Below are 16587 nucleotides of genomic sequence, written 5' to 3' on the forward strand. Positions count from 1 at the left end.
GTGTTCACTGCAGTTTAAACATACTACATTCACATGTGAAATGTTTTATATTTGCACGTTCTGGGTTTATGAAGGATCTTCCCTTCCAGACTGGAAATTGTTTGTGTGTGCTACATTAGTTTCTATCATCTTTGAATGTGATGTGGTGATCTGACTTTCAGCTGACCTATTTGTTGTGTAAGTCTTAAGCTTATTTATTTCACAGAATTTAAATTAGAAAGGCTCTGTAGAGGTCACTGGTCCAAGCCCTGCAGCTGAGGCAAGAGAATTATTAGCAACACATCTGTTAAGACCTGCTTTTCCTGAGTGACACTATTTCTCCCCCTTCAAAATAATAGTATTTAACTATTTAGAACTATTGTATTGAATGCTGAAAAGCAGTTCTAAAATCAATAGCAAAAGCTTTGTTGTTTTTATAGTTTGGGTGAAAGCAATCTCTTTTCTGAAGCCTCACCATGCCCTCCTTCCTACTCCTTCTGAATCCAAAACTTAGGCTTTAAACTACTTGCTCACCCTTATTATGTACTTGAACAGAAGAAACAAACAACACACAAACTGTTGTCAGTATGCATGTTTTCTTTCATCCACAGAGGTATCCAGTGGAATCATAACTGAATTGAGAGTTTGAAGTAGACACCAAGCAAGACCAAAATCAAGCTGCCTTGCTTAAAACCATAGGCTGCAATAATTAGCCATTTTCTGGTAAACAGACACCAGTAGTCCCTATCTCCTATTTTTAAGGAATATAGTTATAAAAGTACCTTTCATTCTGCTGAATCTAATCTTCCATAGCTGCAGGAAAAACAAGTCCACACTTACTGGGCTGCATTGCAGGGCAGACCTCAAATTATTGGAAGTGGCTTAGCCCACCCTCAGAACCAGCAGGAACCGTATTCCCAAGAGCTGTGCCTACATACAGCCTCCTTTGCAGCTGCCTGACTACAGTACTCTGCAGGGAAAGGTAGCACTGAGAAACAAGCATTAAGTAGCATCAGCTTCTGTAGGCGTGCCTTATCCCTCTGAGTCAGGTGAGGAACTCCTGCCACACAGGAATACTGCAGCTGGAGGTTGTTGACACAATTGCTAGTGCAATGTATGTAAGACTGGGAGGTCTTGAGTTGTAACTGAAAGCTATAATGCTATGCTTTCTGTACAAATTTAATGAAAAGCTATGTGTTTGGAAGTCTTCTATAAAAATACACACAGTTCTCAAAACTTATTTTATAATGTAATTTCTGGACTAGTGACAATAGAGTATTCCTTAAACAGAATACACTCAAATACAGCTTAACCAGCATTTTTCAGTACCTCCCTTCTTTGAAAGTTAACCCAGAATTTGTAGGAAGTGTCTGTAAGAGTCCTTTCTCCACTCTGGAGCTGCAGATGCAAATGACACTGCATCATAATTGCAATGAGCAGAACCATAGAGTTGTTGAGATTGGAAGGAACCTCTGAAGGTCATCTAGGGATTAGATAAAAATTTCCTTCCCTTTTTTCCACCAAAGTTCCCGAGTCAAAGGCCAAAACATGCAGTGTGAGTATCAAATACAAACAGGAAAAAAAACCCCGAATGTGTAATAAGAACTGGGGGGGTTTTAACTTCAAAGCAAACCTCTTATGCTTTGTAAATTGGTAAATACTGTGTTTACATTGTGAAGACACTTCTGCTCTGAAGCAATCTTGGCAAACCCATGGCAGAGGAAAAGTTTTGCCCCTTTGTAAGTACTGTATCTGCACACTTCCTCAGGGTTAGAGAGCTATTGCTTATTCACGACTTTTCAGAAGTTCCCAAAGCATCCACAAGCCGAGCACCAACAGTATCCAAGGGTACAGATTTAGCTAAGGAGAGGCGGTGAGTCACAGCCAGTACATTATCAGCTTCACCTGCCAGGCAGAAAGTAATTAATCTGTTTCTTTCCCTTTTTCATCGTTTATCCTATATTCCACAACTTCTTGAAGTGGCTCATATTAAAGTAGACTGAAGTTAATTAAATGATGGATAAAAAGCAAGTATTTCTTAGCATTCCGTAGCAGATTACTAGTCTCCTTTCAACAGCAGGAGACCAGAAACAGTATTTAAATGAAACAGATTTCTTATTCAGGCCATCAATGAGCTTTTCTGTACATCATTTCCAAGCTGTGACTAATCAAGGGTTTATCAATATATTCATTAAGACAGTTCTGAGTCACTTACCCTCACTGATGTCTCACTTCCTGTATAGATAATTTACTGAAATCCCTGGTTGGCATCATTTTCCCACCTCAAACCTGTCCTGTTTTAAATTTTAAACAAAATTTAAAGGAGCGTTTGAACAAAGAGAATAAAATGTGCCACCAAGTAAAATCTAAAACTACTCCATACGCAGAACAAGGTGGAGTCCCCAAAGTGTATTACAATCAGGATCCAGGTACAAAGTTTAAACAAGCTTTAAAACTGCTCACAAGAAAATGCTGGCAGACTGTTACCATGTTAGTTTTTTTAAAAGTGTCTGCACTTATGTTCCTCTTCTGCCTAGAGCCCTGACAGTCGCTACATTCCTCCATGGTGTATTTCACACCCATGTTACAGGTAACATTTCTATATAGTATTATTTATAACATCCTTTTATCTCATGTCTGTCCTGTTCTTCTATCTCTGTCATCTGCTACTTTGTCAAGCTCTAAATCCAGATACAAATTCTTCTGCTTCATCTTTTTAATTGCAGAGGGAAGGAAGGAAGGACTGTTCCTCATCTGCCTTTTGGAGAGGACCTGGACAGTTTATGATACGAACTTGTAAAAACTACTCCCAAAAGAGTATAATTAAAAGAAAGACACCTACCTCATAACCGCTAATTATCTTGACTACAGAGAATTTCTATCAAGGGTAATTTCCATCAGTGAGCTCAGTCTGTTCCTTAATTGGCTGTTCAGATATGCAGAATAAATCAGGACACAGTCATCTCAGAGTACCTCCTCTACAAATGTTTCTGCATTTACTGATCTAGGGATGACTGACACAGCATACCCAGAGAAGCCTGAAAAAATCATGTTAGCAGACACACCAAAAGAACAGCTCCATAACCTTTTTGACTTACTAGTTTTAGTCTGACAACATAGAAATTACAAAGAGTGAGTTTATTAACAACTTTCAGACCATCATAACAAGTGTAGTAATAAAAATCAGATGTGATGACACACAAAATATTTTATTCATACAAACAGATTGTGTGTCATTTTACCAGTGCAGAAGATACAACAGATTTAGAGAACTAATACTTTGTCTTGGGGTATTGGTAACCTTTACTTCTATGACCATTTTTGCTATTGCTGCTCTACTTCCACACTTCCTGGTGTACACCACATTCAAGTCTACAAAGAGAGAAAAACAGAGTCAAATAATGTGTAGCACTCATTCTGTTTCTGCATTTAAATGTCATAAGAGTAAACTGGGAAAACAATCAAGGTTCTTTTGTATCTCAAATTCACAATCTTGCAGGGAATAATACCCACCCAGCTTCTGGTTTCTGTTCTTGGCAAAAAATTACTGAAGAATGCAATAACAGACCCAAAAATGAAAAAATTTCGTATAACTATCCCTCACTGTAGTAATAAACTGGAGGAGTGCTCTGCCTGTAGCAGAATGCCCACAGGATTGTGTGAGAGCTTGCTAGAGCCTGGTACCTTTTGAAAGCAGATCAAGAAAAATCACTGACATCTGTTACACTTGTGTAAGTAGCTGAGACAGCAGAGGACGTGGAGTAGTGTCCAGCAAGTGTGGGTGCCAGAGGAGCTGTTCCTGCAGAATCTTTCTCTAGCAGGCCTAGCTTGGCCCCCACAATGCTTGGGGAAAATCAGTCCTGATTCTGAACTTGCTGGGACAGCTTCTCAGGTTGGGCAATTTGCAGTATTTTTTCAGATGTCAGTGAGTGAGTATTGACCCTGAGGACTTTCTCAAGCCTGGGTGTGGGGAAACACTCCCTTCTGGCACCTCAGGTTTGTTACCCCATCATAAAACAGAGTAAATAAATGTATATACTGATAAGAAAGGCGAGGGGAGGGGAGAGGAGGGGCGGAGAGGAGAGGAGAGGAGAGGAGAGGAGAGGAGAGGAGAGGAGAGGAGAGGAGAGGAGAGGAGAGGAGAGGAGAGGAGAGGAGAGGAGAGGAGAGGAGAGGAGAGGAGAGGAGAGGAGAGGTGAGGCGAGGCGAGGCGAGGCTGGGGGAAGAGGAAAGGCTTCTAAACTCTGATCTTAGAGGTCTGGAACTTCAGCAGGTCTGGCATGAAATTAAGCAGCCTACCACTCTTCTGACTGCTACAGCAGGCATGTGAAAGACTATCTGAATAGCATTTATCCTCCACCCCCTTGCCACAGGCCAAACTTTCTCTTCCTCTGCTGGGCAAAATGTGGAATGTGAAGAAAGAAGAAATATTTGACCTATCCATTTTGCAATAGCAGAGGGTTTCCTGAGGAGGGAAAGCAATAGAAGAAAAAAATAGGATACTGGGTACAGCATACTGGTTGCTGTGAGATGTCAGGAGATACTTGATAACCTCCATCCCTTCTTCTTGGAACATAAAGGCAAACACATTAGCTGGCAGATAAATACATATCCCATGCTTCTGTCTCACCATAGGTTGGAGCTCTGTCCCATCTTCATTATCCTGGAATGGTGTTGTGCTTCTGTGGTTTTGCCCTTCTGTTAACTTGTTACTCTGACTCACAAAGGTCTACAAGCAAAAACTAGGGTAAGATCGTTTGTGAAAGGAAACAATTATGCAAATAAAAATACCTGGTAGAGGAAGATAATTAGCCCAGGGCTAAGAAACTGTGCTGGTTCCTGGCTGGATGACACTGAGTGATACCGGGAGGGACTGCAGAGGCAGCAGAAGTGATGAATGCAACTGAGAGGGATGAATCAAGAATTTCTGTTATATCTCCTACTGTAGGAATGAGGACTCCAGCTGTATGAAATCCCTCCCATGTCTCTCTGCCCACTGCTGCATATTGTCCTGAGGGCCACAAAGCCTCCCTTCCACCCTCAGGGATGTTTGTAACCTTATTGTAACACAGACGAGTCAAATGCCTTCATGTGTTGGGAAACTCCAAATTCTTGTCTGTGTGAGCAAACTTACTCTTGATCTTACAATGAGGAGGAGTTTGGATGTGCTGCCCATGGTTTTTCCATACAAGGGTACAGAACCTGTCCTGCTTGGAAGACTCCTTGTCCCTGTGGGAAATCCTCTCTTCACCCACAGCTCTAGGGCATGGCTAATTACATAGAATTAAGACCAGAGTTAAAGAGAAACTACCACAAAGTTTGGAAGTGGAGAAGGAAAGCCTCTGCTTCATGAAGGAAAATTGGCTTAAGAAGTATTTTAGCATTTGGCAAAACAGAGAGGGAAGAACAGAGGTCAAGGCTTCAGAGCTTTCCATTCGGTTTCATATTCCTATCCAGGCAATGTGCTTAAGTACTATTCTGAACCAAAGCCAAAGAATATGTATCTGCTTTCTTTTGTACAAAGGGTTAAGCCTATCTTTAGGCTGCCTTTTCATTGTTTTATTGTTTGTTGTTGTTCTCAACAAAATTCTATGAATATTACAGAAGCTCTAACAGCAGCATTAAAAAAATAAATAAAAACCAGAACCCAAAACCAGTTCTTCTGACATTGTCCTGAAGAAATCCATCCAGAACATTTGTGTCATATGAGCTACTCTGGCTGCTGGGTATTTGTCTTCATGGATCACTTGGCTTTTCTCTGTTGCATGGTTTGTGAAGAAACAGACAGAATTGTCAAAACTAGCACAAAAGGAAACTAATATCTGCATCTTCAGATATTCTCTTGTTTAGAAAGGGATGGCACATATATATTCAAATGCTTTAGTTACAGCACTACATCACTATTAGCTAAGTACTGAAGGTAATATAATACAGTAATTACAAGGGTAAAGACACAGAACAACCTGTCCAGAGGCAGAAGAGTTTAATCAAGAGATAGAAGACAGTGTTTTGGCAAAAGAATCTGTAAAGGTATGAAGCAGAGCAACTCAGATATGCATGAAGTTTGTTCTGAACTACAGCATCTGTAGGATGTGGAATAGATCCCTGAGCTGCTACTTGTTGTTTATTTTTTCTCATCACTGTACAGTGAGTCACAAGAAATATAATCATTAATCTTAGGGCACCTCCATGGATCAATTTCTGCACCTGGCTCATCTATTTATTTATATTTTTAAATTACCAACAATATATCTAATTAGGCCTAGTCAGCCATTACTTACAGAATATGACCTAAAAGAAGGCAACAGGTTGTAGCTAGCACACGGGAGTCAGAGGGAGCCATTTACTTCAGTTTATAAATTCATGTACTTGTATTCCTGAGTCCATCCTGTTCTAAGGTGTTGGAAAGGAAATAGCATGGGTTGTGGGTTCAGGGGTTGGGGTTGGGGAAAGAAAAAGTTCTTAAAAGCTTAGAATGTCTCAAATATCTTTGCTGTAATCAGTAGGGTTTACCAGCAGCTCCTGATCCACAAAGTATGGCTTCTCTGCAGTTCCGTCATTTGTTTCCATATCAATAGCAAAGCAAAGGAACATGGCATCTGCTGTGACTTCAAACACAGACAAAAAGCTATGGGACATCACGTAGGCAAAAAATCCAACCAGCAACAAAGGAACTACCCAAGCTTGCAACTCCCGGTGGTAGTTAAATGCCATCAATCCTCCAAAAAAAGTAAAGCATACAACAAACACCTGTAAAGGGCAGCAAGAGACCAGTGTAGCCTCATTAATCATATAGAAATGTTTCTCATAAAAAAAACAATCCGCCCAAACCCTGAGGCAAATACATCACAGCCAGTATTTAAAGAGCTCATCTCATCTGGGAGATAGCTAGGCAGTTTCCAGCATCACACAGTTGTGACACTTTGTGTTCAATTCCATGTGTAAATTCCATAGGGCAGAGGAAACCATTTGCCCTGTATTTACCAAAGACTTGTTGCAATTGGAACTGGCAGAGTGGCACCAAGGATGCTGCTATAATACAACTAAATAACACTGCAAAGTTAAATGCCTTAAATATTCTTCTCTCCCAAACTTATTTTGTAGCATTAACAACACTGAACAAAGTGTTGTTAACAAAGATAAACTTTATTTACTTTAGATAAATGAAAGACAATCAAACCTGATTTTTCACTTCATTTTTATAGAACAGTTATCTTATTTACTCTTACCTTTCCTAAAAACAGGAGAAAATCTCCTAAACAACTAATGGATGCAAGTTTAGCAGAGTTCCTTGCCAAAATACAGACAGCATCCTTTGCTGATGTACAAAAATTTGTCCCATTTATGGCTGTAGTTGTGTATGCATGCTGAAATGACATAAAATAATAATGCAGTGAGAGTGGAAAGACTCATAATCTAGATTTTACTTCAGCAAAATGCAAAGCCTTAAACTCTATTTGGAAATACTGACTTTATGAATATAAAGAGCTATTTTGCACAGTATGGCAATTTTATTTCAAATTATTATAATAACTATACTTCTAAATTCAAAGACTTTTTCTACATAATTTTTACCATTGGCAAATGTTACAGTAATGACTAAATAAATTTCTGAAGCCACATTTATCCAATTTATTTTAAAACACCGAAGTTCTCTACCCCAATTTTTGTGAATGAATTTGACGCAATTACCAGAAAACACCTGGAGTCACACTCTCCAAACTTACTGGGTATCTATCTCCAACACTGCTGGCGAACTATGTAAGTGGAACAATGAAGTTATGTATTTAGTGGGTCATTAAAGGTTGATGATTAAAAAAAGTTTACACATGACTCTTTCAAACACTTTAGATACTAGTGAAATTCAAGCTTGTGGTCATAGTCATAAAATAAACCTTTTCATGAAGGATCCTGGACTAGACCAGTGACTGTAAGGTCACATGCCCCACCCCACTCCGAACAACAGATAATGTATTGAGAATTTTACATTATATATATACATTACATTATATAGATATATATTATACCCCTTTGTGGAAACTTGCCTGGACAGGTGGGGAGGATAGAATATTTACCTTCATGGATTTGATTATTTTTGAACTTATGCATAAACTGACATATATGTCCCATTTATGGAACTCAACAAGGTTTTGAAACTATGTCCAAAATAGCAGCTAAGAAAAGCAGCACTTACAACACCTGAAACATTTCTGGGCTTTGCCAGCAATTCTTATGAGCAGTTTCCCTTTACTCAAAATACTAGAAGGCAGATTATGCCACAAAAACTTTAGTCACATCTGGTATGGTCAGTAAGAACCACAGTGTGCAAGGGATTACTGTTCTGAAGGAATTTATAAACCCAGACATGTACGTGGTGCTTACATTTCTTTCTGCTTCACCTGGAAGTAAAAAAAACCAGCCCATAAGGGGTTTGCTGAAAGTGAATTATACTGGCCTACTGAAGGCACTTCCTGTTCAAAAATCTGTTTTTTCTTACTTAAAATTCAAAATATAAAATAATTTCAGATATCTGAAGCGAAGAAAATTTATTTCTGGAAAGTCCAGTTTACCCCTGAGCAACTTGTATAGTGTACTGCAGTGCAGCAAAGCAAGAAAGCAAGAAAGCAAGAAAAAAGATTGATTAAATGCAATCAAAGGCTTTTTGTCTCTTTATTGTGGATATTATTTATATGAAAAAGAGTTATTTTTCCTCTGATAGTAAAGAAAAAAAACCAGTTTCTGTAAATATTGTACTTACATATTAGCAAATACATCCATAGATGGAAAGAGTATAAATAAAGACCATGGATTTATTGCCTACGCTATGAAAAATCAGAGACTCCAATGAACTCTACAGAAACTCAAAGAGTATCTGCATAAAAATATGTTTAAACAAGCAAGTTCACTTCATTTCTAAACAGGAAAAAATGCTTTCAGTGCTAACTTTCATTTATTCCGACGCTGTTCCCTCCCCAGCAGGATGCCGTTACACCGGAACACCCCAGGATGCAGCAGCAGTGGAGCTGCCAGTGCCAGCCCTGCTGGCCGAGGACACAGGCAAAGGGTAGATGGCCTCACATCTCGCTCCCTCTTCCATCTGTAGCAGTCACTGAGTATTTCAGACATGGACAGACTTCTCTTTATAACGTGCTGTGAGTTAAGTCTGTTTCATCATTCCCATTAAACAGAGAGGGAACAGAGACACAAAGTGGAAAAGTGTTTTCTAAGTTTGTTTTTGTCCCTTAAGAACTAAATTCACAGAGTAGATCCTGACCTGGTGAGGTCAGTATAAATTTTGCCAATAAATTAAACAGAGATTTGGTATTCATTATAAATTGAAAAAAAAGTGTTTTAAAAATTAAAAAGAACGTTGGAAATGCACATGCGCTTGTACAAACATTGTTTCCAAACTTAAAATAAATACCCATTTGTTTGCATTCTTGAAGTAGCCACTTTGGTATTCAAAGAATGCACAATGAAAAGAATTTCTAATATTTATTAACTAGAACAGTTATCTTGGAAAGACTGAAAATAACGCTGGAGACAGTACACTACCTGCACAAGGATTTGTTGTGTTACAAACCAGCTGATAAAAAATGGCATTTATAGCAGTTATAACTTAAATAATGTAAGCATTACCTAATACTCAAGAAACAAAGGCAGCCAGGTAATAATCTAATGTTATAGAAGGAACAAGAGAGAGACAGAAATTAATGAACTGCTGAACGCTACAAAACTAGTCAGACGTATGTAAAGCAGGAATATTACCAGCAGAATTGGAAGACTTAGCCAAGTGATCTCTACCTTTTAGCAAAAAATACATGTCTGTATTTTTAGCAAAAAATACGTATTTAGCAAAAAATACATGAAATATTTGGAGGGTCTCTTGTTCAGCCTAGAATCTTTTTCCATACACTTGCCTAACAAGTCTCAAGTTTCTCATACAGACCCCATGCCCTGAGCCCATCCAGCCACATAGAAATCTACATGTTGTCACTGACAAAACACATCAAACATTTAAGGTAACATGTTTCCATGAAACTCAGCATTGCACTGAAATGAGCTCAAGTGATTTCTCATCCTTACTCATCAAGGAACACCTAACACACACAAGCTGTTACCTATATTTGCAAATCATTTGGACTTTGGACTAAAAAGGTTAGATATCCCGTTAAGTTGGAAATTGCAGGATATGTGCAATAATCCAAAGCCTTTCAAATTAAAGATAGTTGTGAAGGCTAAGGTGGTAGACCACGGTCAGTTAAGAACCTGCTAACATTTAGACACAGGTTATTTAAATATGTTTTTCTACAGAATACATTCTTTTTCCATGCACAAAAGCTTTAGTGGACTTGAACATATTTGAGAGAAGGGCAGCAGGAATGATCCAAAAGGTATGGAATGTCTTCTGTCTGGGGAACACCAGGCTCTTCTGTCTGGAAAAGAGATGACTGAAGGAGGATGCAGCAAGAGGGCTACCGACTCATGAGAAATGCAGAGAGGCTGTATAGGGTTAGATGGCTCACTGTTCCTTCCAGAACAACGTCCAGACAGGGGCAGAACAGTATGAAGTAGTAGGAGCCAAATTTGAAAACAGATGGTATTTCTTCTCACTATAAATCTGTAAACTGTGAACTGCTGGACAAGGGATGTTTTAGCTGCTAAAAGTTTGCATGAATTCAACGGAGACAGGGAATTTCAGGGAAAAGGAATCAGGTGAGAGTTATTAAACACACAGAAAACACACTCAGCCCTAGAAGTCCCTTGGCTGAAATCAGATTCAGAAACAGCACAGAGACAGGGAAATATCCTCGTTCAACCTTAGCATTTACTCACTGTCACTGCTGAAGATGGGATACTAGACCTAGAAAGGGACTCAGTCTGATCCTTATGTACATGTTATAGCTCTTACAGTTTTATCTTTGCTTAATGAATTGATCTTTTACAATGGTAGCCTCTGCTCTGGTGACAAGCAAGTAATGATTGCATTGATAGATAGGGTTGGTCAGAAAGCATGGGAGACAGTGGGTCAGGAACAGCCTTTATCCTTGCACCAGCAAGTTGATCTCGTATTGCCACCTCTCTGAAGTACACAAGCCTCTTCTGGCTTGGGGCCTGGGAACTAGACACTGATTTCTCAGTGTCAGGATGAATAAATAGGGAATGGGAATGTTTACATATTTCCAAATACCACAGTATGCAAAAAAACCTATTTAAAGAATATATCCTTCTGTGCCTCACAACACAGAATGTCAAAGGTCTTGGAAAAAGTGACCTGGTAGTTTCATGAGAAAGGCGCTATGGCTCAGATCCAGGCTGTAAGTTCCCCAATTGTTGAGAATAATTGCTACTTTGTGTAACAGCTGAATTCAGTCCTCCATTCTAAGGCTTGCCTTCATAAAATGAGCTTGGGGAAGAGAGAATTGCCATAGCAACAGAATCTTCTTAAAAAAGAAGAAGGAGACATGCTGGTCTCTCATCCCAGTTCAGCTTTTTCTGCTCTGCTGGTATTTTCAGCCTGATCTGATCTTGTTGCTGCCAAATCTCTTAGGGGCTGTTGTGGTTAGCTACCCCCAGTGCAGTGTGGTGCAGCTCAGGCTGGACTGTGAAGTGTCTTCGCCTGCAAGTGTCACTGCTGCCAGTGGAAGCCCCTCAGAAAACGAAATCCAATGGTAACAAGAGGCAGTGACTGTGGCTGCTGCGCAGCAGTTAGTGGTCTGGTGAGAAAGTTGTATCATGACTCTCAGTGGTGGGAAATGAAAGCAAGGCAGGCCTTGTGAGGCCCCACTGAAGGGATGAGGACATACAAGACTGGAAGGGACTTTCAGCCACTCCAGTCCCTGGCTATTTCAGATTAGCACATTATACAAAACTTCTCTTAAATGGAAAACTCCCTCTTTACATCACTTAGGACTTCCCCTCTCCAAGGCTTTACATTTGGAGCTATTCCAGACAGTTGTCCCTCTGGTCCTTAGGAACCTTCTTCCAACTTCCAGACAACATTTATTCATGAAAAATTTACATCTACTGATTTTTCTGCTGATCTTGTCTGGCTTTTATCCCTCCCTGCTGTCTCATAGATGACTAACGGGCTTAGCTCTTACCCTTCATTTGTCACACGATTTTCCAGTCCCCCCAGTGAGATAAGACTGAGCACGTAACCAGCAACTTGTACAATGGCATTTATCCCCCTCTTTCCAGCACAAGTATTTAATCTTGTACCTTCTGGGACTGACTCTGTGCTTCCTGCAGCCTTGTTAAATAAAGGCTATTGTGCTGTGGCTAACAAACAAATGGAGAATATTCTCCTCCTCCACTTCTAATCAATAAGCACACAGCTAATACAGAAATGGTTATTTTTTGTTCCTAGGCTAATTACCATCTGTAAGGAGCATTCAACAACCTCCTGAATCTTCCCAAGCAGTCCAAAAAGCACAACTTTCATTTATTTCCATTCTACCTTATATTCGCAGTCTGGACTTACTGGAGAAAATTTCCAACTTTCCTTGCTTCCTATTCTCTGTGTCATCTACTCCCTCCATGGCTGTCATCCAGTGGGTAGAACCAACACAACTTTCTCCTCAGAGGGTAGTTGGGTGTCCCTTCCTGCTGCATCACAGTGCTACACATGGGCTCCATTTCAATGACAGGGTTGGATCAAAAGGATCCTGCTTTATGTGCCCATTGCATCATAATGACATCATTACTGGGGTTGCTTTCAGTGGCTTCTGCACTTAGTGAGAAAATGTTCTTGCTTGGGATTTCTGAAAGAAATCAAACTGAAGATTTCCAGAGAGCTGTTCATAAATTTCTCTGCTTAAAAGCACTGAATTACCAGTCACTTGCTTGAATGCCTTTTATTTTCTCTCTCTCTTTCCCCTTTTGTTTCTTCTTAATGGGATAGGGAGGAAGAGAAAGATATCAAAGTAAGAATTAGTCAGCTTTGTTCAACTCTGTTCCCTACACGGTTCATCCTACAGAACAAGTAAAGACCTGAGGAATTTTATTTGCTATTATTACATACATAAAGTCTGTAGAAGGAAAGTAAGCATATTTAAAATACGATTTCACTGAAGATTAACATTTTATCCTCGTATTTTCAAGAGGATTGAAAAATTAGCTCTGTATCTAGCAGCAATTTTGCCAGTAAAATTAAAATGTAGTATTGCTTTTGGCAGGAAAAAGAACTACTTGATGGGGTGAGGCACAATGTGTTTGGCATGCAGAGAAGAACTTGCTTTACAATAGTATGCATGAATTTTGGATTTATCTAGGTGAATTCTCCACGAGGCACTGTGGAGAATTTTGAACAATCCCCTGAAACCTCCTGATAAACTTTGGATGGAAGTCTAAGAGACAATGACTGCCATGGATATACAGCCATTGGACAGACTTGCTTCTGGTTTATTACACTAGACAGTTGCCGGCTTTCAGTCTCAGGGAAGGGTCTCTGTCGTAGGAAATGAGGCTCACACACTGCTGCATTCACTGACATTCACTGACAGCCCAGAAGGCTACACTGCAGCAAACATGCTGATTAACACAGAGAAGCCACACCCTGCTCAGCAACCCCTTTAGAAATCCAGGCACTGCACTTCGGAGAGGTCGCTTTGCCAACTGGCTGCAGATGGACCCAAAGCGGACACAGAAAAGCAAAACTATCCAGTTGTATTGTTTTTTAAAAACGTCACTGCAACAAGGCTGTAAAGGAAGAACATGTGAACACTTTGATGTACCTAAAGTTAAGACTGCCACGAAAGCAGGAGAGACACAGACCTTGTAATTCCCTAACCACATGAAAAAACAGTATACATTTTTTACAGAAGAAAACTTTCAATCTCCTAGATTTTCCTTGAGATGATTGGATATGTTTATCTGGAACATACTGAAACCATCAGAGCCAGATGAAAAATCTGTGGTAATTCTGACAAGTGTTGGCAAACAGAACTGTCAAGTAAGGATAATGACTTTATATTCAGAAAGCACTTTTCAGCCACAGAACCCAGAGTGCTTCACAATTGTTACTAATGGATTATACACACACATGAATCACTTTGCCCATGACTGAAGTGGAACAGCTTAAAGAGTGAACTGTTTAACAGCACATAACAACACTACGCCACAGTTTAGCACAGGATCCAGTTGCAAATCCAACAGAAATTTAGAAAGGCTGAATGCAATTGTCTGTATTGCAATCTGCACAGAACACTGGGCTTACATTACCCCTCCTCCAAAACTATCCCTGCAAATACGACAATTGCCAGTATCTAGCACAGCACTGTGTCATGATGGGAAGATGACAGGGTAACTCCTTGGCCTGTTCCAGTTAACTTCCAGGAGAGCTCTGAGTTTGCAGAGAATGAGTCACTTCAGGGATGCATGCAACTATTAAAGTCAGTATTAAATCCCACATGCAGGATGGTTCTCCAGCCCAAAAAGTACTCTTTGATAACATAATAGAGCACTTGGTTGATTCTGTATGGGAAGAAAGAAGCTTGCATTCTATCACCAGGGTTACTTCCTCCAGCACCTGTTTCTCATCTGCAAGTTCTCAGAGGGAAAACAAAGTACTCTGTTTAATCCTGATTAAACTTGTGAATGAAGGAACACAAAGAATTTAAATTACCTAAGCAGCATAACAACAAGTTGAAGAAAATAGTGCAGAAGTGATTGGATCTTGTTTTTTTAGAGTTTCAGGTAATTATATGCTTTTCACTATAGTGAAAGTAATACTAAAATAAAAAGCAAAGAAATTGTAAATAGTAAGGAATGATAATGTACACAACGATCTTTGGACCACATTTTACAACAACTGTTCCACATTTTAGGTACAAAAAAAATCAAAATCTAAACTTAAAGAATACTTTGAAAATGTTAGAAACACAGGTACAAGCAATTTTTTAACCCCTCCCTCCCAAGTCCTACTCTCAAGTCCATGTTCAACATCTATGGGAAATTTCTAGGTTGCTCCCAGCAGGTTTCATCAATCTCAGTAGGAGCTCTTAGGACTTCACTACTTCTGTAAATCAAGCAATATGTCAAAGCTGCTTAAAGCTGTGGACTTTTTTCCTTCTTTTTTTTTCTATTTAACATTTGGCCACAGATTTTACAGAATCAAAGACTAAGATTTTCAATTGCAGTCAAAATATATTTTTTTTAAGAAATAGGCTTGAACAGATTAGTTATAGGGGGAAAAAAGTAAATAAATAATTAGATCCATTAATTACTCTATGAGATGCAATAACCCAAGACCAATGTTACATTTTCATACAGATAAAAGTTCTATTAAAATCTTGTGGCCTATTCTTGCTTTTTTTCTTCTCTAACTGTTGCCCAAATTGCCCTGGATTTGGAACATATGGACTACCATCACCTTGCTAAAAAGATGTTCAAAAAACAAAACAAAAGCAAACACTGTATTATGATCATTAGATTAAAAACCACAACTCATAGAAAAACAGAAATTTGCCAACAATAGATTAGGAAACAGGAAATCTTTTAAGGGAACAAGAGCTACAATATAGCCCTCTGAAACAAAAGGAAGAACATTACAGTAATTAATTCTTTTAACAAACACATAGCACACAACAGCTGGAGAAAGTAAACACTAGGATGCTGGATATCTCTTTGAAAGGCAGGAAGCCAAGCCAAGGGGAAAGGGTGACTACAAATGAAAAGCCTGGAGTCAAAATGAACATTGATATTCCTCACCAAGTCACTGACCATAAGACCTACCTAGAATATGTAGGCCTGGAAAATTCAGAGATTTCACTCCACAAGTTTTAATCTAGGGTGCAATAAATTAAAACTTTCTCTTCATAACTGTCCAAGATTAAACCTAATTTATGTATCTTCTTAGGAGAAGAAGTCAGACCCTTTATCAGAACTGTCTTGTTTACTTCACTACTACCTTCAGCAATGAGAACAAAGAACTCAGAAGTCAGAGAGAGAGGAATCAATTTGAAAATATGACTCCCTTTTACATTAAGAATATCACAGTCCTCAGAGATAAAAACAAGGCAATGACAAAGACAAAAATTAACTATTTACAATTATATATATAAATCTGGAACACACGTAGAGAAAAGAATCGGGAAGGAAAAAAGAGGTGTCAAGTATCTGTAAAACTGCTGTATGTCAGAAATCATCCATTTCCAATAAAAACACCTTTACAACAAGACTGCTAACATCATGGCTCATATTCCCAGATCTGCTGATAATGGCAATCAGCCAGGAATTCAAGTTTCTTCATTCAGGACTTTCAGGTGGAAAACACTGTAATTAGTTTAATGTCACATCTCCAGGTATGTTTCCTAATTCTTCATTGCTTCCTCCTACCTGAACTCTCCGTGTTTCAGGACTCTGTCTGGCACAACTCAGCAAAATGTTAAGTCTAACCTACAGAAAGAGCAAGTAGACCTCTGAAAGGGCTATCTCAAGCTACATTAACAAGTTTTCTAAAATCTAGCACCTTGCATATTTGCCAATTCCCTGTTTCTTTGCAACAAGTTTCACCTGCACTTGGAGGTTCTTTTGTTTGTTTAGTTCAGGTGGCCAGCAGGAAACTTTGGCCTGCATGCTCTCCCTGTGGCTTTTTAGACATGCTAA

General features: G+C 39.2%; 1 protein-coding gene across 7 annotated transcripts in view; it reads right to left on the reverse strand.

The window, feature by feature from the left end:
- Positions 1-3096: 3096 nt before the first annotated feature.
- Positions 3097-16587, reverse strand: part of SLC44A3 (solute carrier family 44 member 3) — a 40659-nt gene continuing 27168 nt past the window's right edge. For 3 of the 7 annotated variants that reach the window (XM_032117401.1, XM_032117404.1, XM_032117402.1), the window contains 4 exons: positions 7209-7346; positions 6493-6729; positions 4610-4708; positions 3097-3351 (listed from right to left, as the gene is read on the reverse strand). In XM_032117401.1, coding sequence (XP_031973292.1) covers positions 3346-3351; positions 4610-4708; positions 6493-6729; positions 7209-7346 — 480 coding nt within the window. In that variant the 3' untranslated portion in view covers positions 3097-3345. Of the gene's footprint in view, positions 3352-4609; positions 4709-6492; positions 6730-7208; positions 7347-15575; positions 16378-16587 lie in introns of those variants that run through there. The other 4 variants (XM_032117405.1, XM_032117403.1, XM_032117407.1 and 1 more) reach the window with 4 other exon arrangements.

The sequence above is a fragment of the Corvus moneduloides genome, chromosome 9 (genome assembly GCF_009650955.1).
Source record: "Corvus moneduloides isolate bCorMon1 chromosome 9, bCorMon1.pri, whole genome shotgun sequence".
Lineage (NCBI taxonomy): Eukaryota > Metazoa > Chordata > Aves > Passeriformes > Corvidae > Corvus > Corvus moneduloides.